Genomic DNA, 9805 nt, shown 5'->3' with positions numbered 1-9805 from the left:
ACTGAGTCACGAAGTCCCTGTGAATCACCAATAGTGGTGGTGAGGAAGAAAAGTAAGAAGTATGAATGTGTGTTGAGTATCGGACACTGCACTGACATACAGTCCCTCACCAGTTTACTGTTCCATGGATGGAGGATGCACTGACCTGCATGAGTGGAGTGAAATAGTTCAGTGTGCTGGATGTAAGGGGTGGGCATTGTCAAATACCCATGAGTGAAGCTGACAAGGAGAAGACAACATTCATATGTCCACTTGGATTCTTTCAGTTTGAGAGAATGCCCCAGGGCATATCAGGAGCACCGGCTACTTTCCAATGTGTCATGGAGAAGACTGTTGGGAACATGAACTTGCTTGAGGTACTGGTGTACTTCGATGATCTCTTCCAGGGTGTTCGGGTCCACCCTGGAAGAGCACAGGAAGAGGTTCCTGTAGGTGTTAGACTGTTTGAAAGCTGAAGAGTTAAAACTACCATCAGACAAGTACCAGTTCTGCAAGACATCTTTTAACTACATCAGGCACATAGTTGCACAGGATGGAGAAGCTATGGATCTGTTCAAGATAGAGGTGGTGACCACATGGCTAAGATCCAAGAATGTGAGTGCTCTAAGCTTGTTCCTTGAATTCTGTGGGTACTACTGAAGATTCGTGAAGGGCTACTCCAAAGTAAGGCACCCTTTGAATCAGCTTCTGTGGAATTACCTTCTGTTGGGGAAGAAAGGGAGGTGGAGGAAAGGAGAAGACGGTAATGTTTATCTTTGTCCTTCAGAGACTTTTGGAGCAAGATGGGATGCAAAATGTGAAGAGGCCTTCTGGTTGCTCAAGGAGCTACTGATTAAAGCACTTGTGTTGGGCTTTGCAAACTCCCAATTGTCATATATACTGCATACAGATGCCATCCAAGACGGTTTAGGAGGCATTCTGTATGAGGATCAGAGCACAGCTGGTGTCTGTCACCTTCTGAATGAACTACCCCATGCACAAATTGGAATTTCTGGCATTGAAGTGGTCTGTGGATGTTAAGTGACGATCTATATGGTACCAAGTTCGAGGTGAGGACTGACAACAATCCATTCTCGATGAAATTGGATGGCACAGGCCATTGTTGGTTAGTGGCATTGTCTGTGTATGATTTCAGCCTGAAATACTGGCTGGGAAGCTGGAAAATTGATGTAGATGCATTGTCCAGATGTTTACATGAAGGGCTGGAAATGGACAGAGTATGAAGAACATTCCTGCCTTTGGAATTAAAGCAATGTGCCAATTTTCTGCCATGGGGATATAGAGCTGTGGATTATTTGGGAGCTTCTGGTTGTGCCATTCCACAAGCTTACTGCAACTTGACCGCACCGAATACCGAAACCTTTAGTCTTGGGGAAGTGGCGGCAGCCTTTTGGTTAGCTGTTGTAGATTGGGTATAGCCCAAGTTGAAAAGGCAAAACATCCTACTATTCCATATTGCTAGACATGTTAGGATCCCTAGAAATCAGCAAGAAGACCAAATAGAGTCAACATATTGGACATTTGTTCCACTGCTACATCTGTACACAGAATGAAGCTACTGGATACTCGCCATATTATTTTATGTTTGGGCATGAAGTGAGCTTGCCTATAGATGTGTTTTGGGACTGGTGGTGAACACTTACCTCAGAAGACCTACAGTATCTCAAGTATGTGTCTGACATGGAGAAGGAACTGCAAAAGGCTTATCAATTAGCAGAGGTCTCTGCTACTAAGCAGAATCAAGGAGACAAGAGGAGATATTATCAAAAGATTAGCTTCTCCCAAGTGATGCTTGGAGACAGAGTTTTAATAAGGAATTTGAGGCTAGCAGGGAAGCACAAGTTGGCTGACTGCTGGGTGACTATCCCTTACATTGTCAGCTGCCAAATATGCCAGTTTTCTGGGTGGAATCAGAAGACGGGAATGGGTATTTGACATATCATGGGGAAGCTAGACTGAAGAAATTGTGCTATTTCTGGGCCCTGCACATTATTTCCATTCACTACAGAAGTTCACTGTTTGCTGGTACAATTCCAATACTCTAGTCACACAGTGACACAATTTCTGTGAATTACAGTATGTCATTCAATGGAGTAAAGTTCAACATCTGCCTTTTTGAATGGTCACTGCAACATTCTACCCTCATTTTACACCCCTCTGTCTCTCTGCACTTGTTCCCATCCCCCTGCCACATTAGGAGGATTTAAACTAATTTGGCAAGGGGATGGGAACAAGTGCAGAGAGACAGAGGGGTGTAAAATGAGAGTAGAAGCAAAAAGTAGTAAGGTGCAAAGTAAAAGTGGCAGGCAGGCAAATCCAGGGCAAAAATCAAAAAGGGCCGCTTTTCAACATAATTGTATAAGGGCTAAGAGTGTTGTAAAAACAAGCCTGAAGGCTTTGTGTGTCAGTGCAAGGAGCATTCGTAACAAGGTGGATGAGTTGAATGTGCAGATAGTTATTAATGAATATGATATAGTTGGGATCACAGAGACATGGCTCCAGGGTGACCAAGGATGGGAGCTCAACATCCAGGGATATTCAATATTCAGGAGGGATAGACAGGAAAGAAAAGGAGGTGGGGTAGCATTGCTGGTTAGAGAGGAGATTAACGCAATAGAAAGGAAGGACATTAGCCTGGAGGATGTGGAATCGATATGGGTAGAGCTGCATAACACTAAGGGGCAGAAAACGCTGGTGGGAGTTGTGTACAGGCCACCTAACAGTAGTAGTGAGGTTGGGGATGGCATTAAACAGGAAATTAGAGATGTGTGCAATAAAGGAACAGCAGTTATAATGGGTGACTTCAATCTACATATAGATTGGGTCAACCAAATTGGTAAGGGTGCTAAGGAAGAGGATTTCTTGGAATGTATACGGGATGGTTTTCTGAACCAACATATCAAGGAACCAACTAGAGAGCAGGCCATTCTAGACTGGGTATTGAGCAATGAGGAAGGGTTAGTTAGCAATCTCGTTGTGCGAGGCCCCTTGGGTAAGAGTGACCATAATATAGTGGAATTCTTCATTAAGATGGAGAGTGACATAGTTAATTCAGAAACAAAGGTTCTGAACTTAAAGAAGGGTAACTTTGAAGGTATGAGACGTGAATTAGCTAAGATAGACTGGCAAATGATACTTAAAGGGTTGACGGTGGATATGCAATGGCAAGCATTTAAAGATTGCATGGATGAACTACAACAATTGTTCATCCCAGTTTGGCAAAAGAATAAACCAGCTAAGGTAGTGCACCCATGGCTGACAAGGGAAATTAGGGATAGTATCAAGTCCAAAGAAGAAACATACAAATTAGCCAGAAAAAGCGGCACACCTGAGGACTGGGAGAAATTCAGAGTCCAGCAGAGGAGGACAAAGGGCTTAATTAGGAAAAGGAAAAAAGTTTATGAGAGAAAGCTGGCAGGGAACGTAAAAACTGACTGTAAAAGCTTTTATAGATATGTGAAAAGAAAAAGATTGGTTAAGACAAATGTAGGTCCCTTATAGTCAGAAACAGGTGAATTGATCATGGGGAACAAGGACATGGCAGACCAATTGAATAACTGCTTTGGTTCTGTCTTCACTAAGGAGGACATAAATAATCTTCTGGAAATAGTAAGGGACCAAGGGTCTAGTGAGATGGAGGAACTGAGGGAAATACATGTTAGTAGGGAAGTGGTGTTAGGTAAATTGAAGGGATTAAAGACAGATAAATCCCCAGGGCCAGATGGTCTGCATCCCAGAGTGCTTAAGGAAGTAGCCCAAGAAATAGTGGGTGCATTAATGATAATTTTTCAAAACTCTTTAGATTCTGGATTAGTTCCTGAGGATTGGAGGGTGGCTAATGTAACCCTACTTTTTAAAAAAGGTGGGAGAGAGAAACCAGGGAATTATAGACCGGTTAGCCTGACATTGGTGGTGGGGAAAATGCTAGAGTCAGTTATCACAGATGTGATAACAGCACTTTTGGAAAGTGGTGAAATCATCGGACAAAGTCAGCATGGATTTGTGAAAGGAAAATCATGTCTGACGAATCTTATAGAATTTTTTGAGGATGTAACTAGTAGAGTGGATGGGGAGAACCAGTGGATGTGGTATATTTAGATTTTCAAAAGGCTTTTGACAAGGTCCCACACAGGAGATTAGTGTGCAAACTTAAAGCACACAGTATTGGGGTATGGTATTGATGTGGATAGAGAATTGGTTGGCAGATGGGAAGCAAAGAGTGGGAATAAACGGGACGTTTTCAGAATGGCAGGCAGTGACTAGTGGGGTACCGCAAGGCTCAGTGCTGGGACCCCAGTTGTTTACAATATATATTAATGATTTAGATGAGGGAATTAAATGCAGCATCTCCAAATTTGTGGATGACACGAAGCTGGGCGGCAGTGCTAGCTGTGAGGAGGATGCTAAGAGGATGCAGGGTGACTTGGATAGGTTAAGTGAGTGGGCAAATTCATGGCAGATGCAATTTAATGTGGATAAATGTGAGGTTATCCACTTTGGTGACAAGAACAGGAAAACAGATTATTATCTGAATGGTGGCCGATTAGGAAAAGGGGAGATGCAACGAGACCTGGGTGTCATTGTACACCAGTCATTGAAAGTGGGCATGCGGGTACAGCAGGGAGTGACAAAGGTGAATGGTATGTTGGCATTCATAGCACGAGGATTTGAGTACAGGAGCAGGGAGGTTCTACTGCAGTTGTACAAGGCCTTGGTGAGACCACACCAGGAGTACTGTGTGCAGTTTTGATCCCCTAATCTGAGGAAAGACATTCTTGCCATAGAGGGAGTACAAAGAAGGTTCACCAGATTGATTCCTGGGATGGCAGGACTTTCATATGAAGGAAGACTGGATCAACTAGGCTTATACTCACTGGAATTTGGAAGATTGAGGAGGATATTATTGAAACGTATAAAATTCTAAGGGGATTGGACAAGCTAGATGCAGGAAGATTGTTCTCGATATTGGAGAAGTCCAGAACGAGGGGTCACAGTTTAAGGATAAAGGGGAAGCCTTTTAGGATGAGGAAAAACTTCTTCACACAGAGAGTGGTGAATCTGTGGAATTCTCTGCCACAGGAAACAGTTGAGGCCAGTTCATTGGCTATATTTAAGAGGAAGTTAGATATGGCCCTTGTGGCTAAAGGGATCGGGGGTATGGAGAGAAAGCAGGTACAGGGTTCTGAGTTGGATGATCAGCCATGATCATACTGAATGGCGGTGCAGGCTCGAAGGGCTGGATGGCCTACTCCTGCATCTATTTTCTATGTTTATATTCCTCTAGCCCACAGTCCAAGTGCAATATTACTGCCCCATTTTATGTGACTTTTGGCAAAGTCAGGTTTTGCCTGAGTTATGACGGCATCATAACTTTCCCCTTTATTGATCTCAGCTCTTGAAGTTGGACTTGAACAATAGATGATTGACTGTGGTAATTAATTCATAACGATAAAGAAATGCAGACAGTATATTCATTTATACCAGCATCAAGCAATCAACAGCAGCCAATGTGTCTGTTTTGTGGAACAGTTTTTTCAAATGAGGCATTAAAGCCATCCAGGCTCCTTGAACATTGGAAGAGAATACACCCTGATAAAGCAAACAAGAACTTGGCTTATTTTCATTCATTTTGTGAAAATTTTCAGAAATGGAAATCACTTCAAAATATGTTTGTCAATACTTCACAACAAAATGGTAATGCTTTGTGTGTTCATTGCTAAATTTGGAAAGCTCCATACAATTGGAGAACTGATTCTGTCAGCAGTAATGCCGTTTCTGATGACAGTTTTGCATAAGTCACCAAACCAAATAATTAAAGTGATTTTGTTCAAAGATGAATAGATGAAATATTTGGGAATGTGGAAAACTCATTGTGCAACACATGTAGGCTAACAGTATTTGCTCTGCATTTGGATGAGTCAACTTTGCCAAGCAAAGAATCTTTGCTTCTTGGTTATGTTTGCTTCATAAGAGATGAAAGCCTAGTTCAAGAGTTGTTATTTGCAAGGGGTCTAGAGAGATATATAAAGGAGGAGTCAATATTTTAAGTCGTTGAGCAAATTTTCAAAGAGAACTGATGTGTATTTAATATTTCAGTAATATTTGAGTTGTATTGTAAATGTATTGTTTGGTTAAATTTTCATTGTTTACATTATGCACTATGGGTTATCTGTAAAACTATTAAATGGCATATGTCATTTTGCCGCCACATCACATACATTATTTGCTTAAAGTAAAAACAAAAATAAACGGACTGCATTGCATGGGGATGAGAAAAAAATAAAAAGTCAAGTTACAGTTTCAATAAGAGCACTGATCTGCATGCTGTTGATGAAAAATCTGATAATGATGAGAGTGACACAGGACTGGGTACCTTGAGATTTATAATGTGAAAACTAACAATAGACAAGTATTATGGCTTACACCAAAAGTCAACGTCAAATTAATTAAAATGGAATTGGACACTGGCTTGGCTATTTCAGTCATTCCACGAAATGAAGTTGAATAGCATTTCAAAGAAACTAAACTGAAGTCTGCAGATATCCCAACTAAATATTTATACCACAGAAAAGATAACTCCTGTGGGAATGACATTTCCAACAGTGAAATATAACAACTGACAACCACATTGAGCTTGTATTGGTAAAAACAGGAGAGCCAGCATTGTGGGGGTGTAAGTGGCTGAGAGTCATCCACCATTTACATGGCACATCCCCTGTAATAGAGCCAACTGAAAACAAATTAAGAAAGGTACTGAGTGATGACACAACTGTCTCCATGAGGTTCAAAAAATCATATCAATACTTTTGGTTGCAGAAAGAAATCTCTGTACGCCATCCTACACTGTGGAAAAGAAGTCAAGATCTTCTTTATTGCCTTTCCAGCTTAATAATTAGTGGAGCGTGGTTTCAGTGTAGTCATCCAACTTCTTTCAAAGTAAGGAAACAGACTGAAAATTACTGAACGGGGAATCTGAGACTGCTTCTAAGTGACATTCTGATATTGAGAAGCTGATATCACTGCACCAAGCCCATCCATCTTACTGAAAGGTGAAAAAGCAATTAAGTAGGAAATATTTGGACTACTAATCTACGTTCTAAAATTGTTGTTGAAGATTGTTTTCACTGTAATTAAGTAAAGAAATAATTTCATTTGTAGCTTTAAATAGATTGGAATAATTTTTGCAATTATTTGCCATTGCTTTAAATTTGCAGTTCCTATTTTCTTCCACTGTGCATCATAAATCAAAATTCTTTATAGTTTTTTATGTAATGGCTGGAAGTGGAGAGGGGGCACAGAGGATATGGTCTGGGAGCCAAGGGGGCAGTAACCAAAAATTGTTTGGTTTAAATTTACCTTAGAGTTGGAAAAATATGAGCACAAGATTGTTGGCTGAAGGTCCTGTATTATACTATACTTTTCTATGTTAGATGTTGTAATTAGGAATGAGCAATAAATAATGGCCTTATCAGTGATGCCCACATCCTAAAAAAATGAATAAGCAAAAAATCATTATTATTTTTACTTCTTTATAAGAAGCAAGAACATGAATTACACTTTAGTAGAGCAAACTGATCAACCTTAAGCCTTATGACTTCTATTGCCTGCCTTAACTTATGGTTATAATTAATTTGCTGTGCATTGAAATTCTATATTATTGTGTCTAGCTTTCATAACTGTAACAACTAAACAGATTGGAAAGCAGATTTGATTATTGTAAATAATCAATTCAATTTATGATTGTATTGAAGAACCACATATTACACTTTAATTTATACAACATCTTATCAAAATACTTCACATTATTAGTTACTTTTACGTTGAGTACCTGTTGTTTTGCTGGCACATAGAACAAAGTTTAATATTTGGAATGGTTATGATTGACAGACCCTATAGTCAAGGAAGTGTGTTAGAAGTCCAACGTACTTATGGAATACAGTGCATTATTGGTTCTAGTTAATCATTGCTATAAATATCTTACAAGAAACACTGTTACAAATATTCATCATTAAAGAGTATTGAATTTATTTCTCTTTATAGCAATGGAAAGAAAAGAATTGACAGAAGAAAAAGGTCCAGTACTAATCATATAAATATTCAACAAATTTTCATTTATGTCATTCTGCATAAAAGTAAAGTGATGGAAATTATCCAAGACATAACCACGATTACCAATGGGCATGGAGAAGTTGTGATGTTTTAAGTATTTTCTACTAATGTACAATGTTCAACCATCCTCAATGCTGTCTTACTCCTCCATAAATCAGATTTTTCAAGCTCAATTAAATAGACTGGAAAGCAGATTTCAACTTTGACAGGTTTTTAGGGTCAATTCTTGTTCAGGTTCTTCATAGTGAGGTCCAGAATTAGTCCAGAATGCACAGATTTTGGCAGTTTCAGCGACAGGTTACTATCGATGCAATGCTCCTCAGTCAGGATGAAGAGGTCAATACTCCCCAATGCCATTAGGCTTTACAATTCAACCGCCAGGACTTAAGAATTTTTAAAAGCTATTATTAATGCTTTTTGAGATAGTGATTTAGATGCATATCATATTTTTTACTGAGTTAAGTATTGTATGTAATTAGTTTTGCTACAACAAGTGTATGGGACATTGGAAAAAAATGTTGAATTTCCCCATGGGGATGAATAAAGTATCTATCTATCTATCAATCTGGTGCATACACCACAGCATGGATTGTTGTCAGATTTATTTTACTTTATTGTCACCAAACAGTTGATACTAGAGCATACAATCATCACAGCGATATTTGATTCTGTGCTTCGTGCTTCCTGGAGTACAAATCGAAGTAAATATAATAAAAATTTAAATTATAAATCATAATTAGAAAATAGAAAAGGGAAAGTAAGGTAGTGCAAGTCAGGTCTGGATATTTGGAAGGTACATCCCGGATCTGGGTCAGGATCTGTTCAGCAGTCTTATCACAGTTGGAAAGAAGCTGTTCCCAAATCTGGCTGTATGAATCTTCAAGCTCCTGAACCTTCTCCCGGAGGGAAAGGGACAAAAAGTGTGTTGGCTGCGTGGGTTGTGTCCTTGATTATGCTGGCAGCACTGCTCAGACAGCGTGCGGTGTAAAGTGAGTCCAAGGATGGAAGATTGCTTTGTGTGATGTGCTGGGTTATGTTCACGATCTTCTGCAGCTTCTTTCGGTCTTGGACAGGACAACTTCCATACCAGGTTGTGATGCACCCTAGAAGAATGCTTTCTACGGTGCACTTATAAAAATTAGTTAGGGCTTTAGGGGACAGGCCAAATTTCTTCAGCTTTCTCAGGAAGTAAAGGTGCTGCTGGGCCTTCTTGGCAGTGGACTCTGCTTGGTTAGACCAAGTCAGGTCATTTGTGATATTCACCCCGAGGAACTTAAAGCTTTAGACCTGTTCCACCTGCGCACCACCGATGTAGATGGGGTTGTGCGGTCGGCTACTCCTTCTGAAGTCAACAACCAATTCCTTCGTCTTGCTGACATTGAGGGATAGGTTATTGTCTTCGCACCATGCCACCAGGTTCTTAATTTCCTCTCTGTACTCTGACTCATCATTACCCAAGATACGACCTACAATTGTGGTGTCATCAGCAAACTTATACATTGAGTTCGATGGAAACTTGGCTACACAATCATGGGTGTACAGTGAGTACAGCAGGGGGCTGAGTACACAGCCTTGTGGGGCACCGGTGCTCAGAGTGATTGTAGAGGAGAGCTTGTCCCCTATCTTTACAGCCTGGGTCCTGTCTGTGAGGAAGTTGAAGATCCAGCTGCAGATCTGAGTGCTAAGACCCAGGTTC

At 40.3% G+C, this 9805-nt stretch overlaps 1 protein-coding gene across 1 annotated transcript in view; it reads right to left on the bottom strand.

Annotated features, from left to right (window-relative positions):
- Positions 1-290: 290 nt before the first annotated feature.
- LOC140732688 (adhesion G protein-coupled receptor F5-like) overlaps positions 291-9805 on the bottom strand; it is a 72477-nt gene continuing 62962 nt past the window's right edge. Inside the window, exon 6 of the mRNA XM_073055372.1 lies at positions 291-402. Within this exon, the coding sequence (XP_072911473.1) occupies positions 291-402 (112 nt within the window). The remainder of the gene's footprint in view (positions 403-9805) is intronic.

This window comes from Hemitrygon akajei, chromosome 9 (genome assembly GCF_048418815.1).
Source record: "Hemitrygon akajei chromosome 9, sHemAka1.3, whole genome shotgun sequence".
Taxonomy (NCBI): domain Eukaryota; kingdom Metazoa; phylum Chordata; class Chondrichthyes; order Myliobatiformes; family Dasyatidae; genus Hemitrygon; species Hemitrygon akajei.
This window is presented reverse-complemented; position numbering and strand designations above follow the sequence as displayed.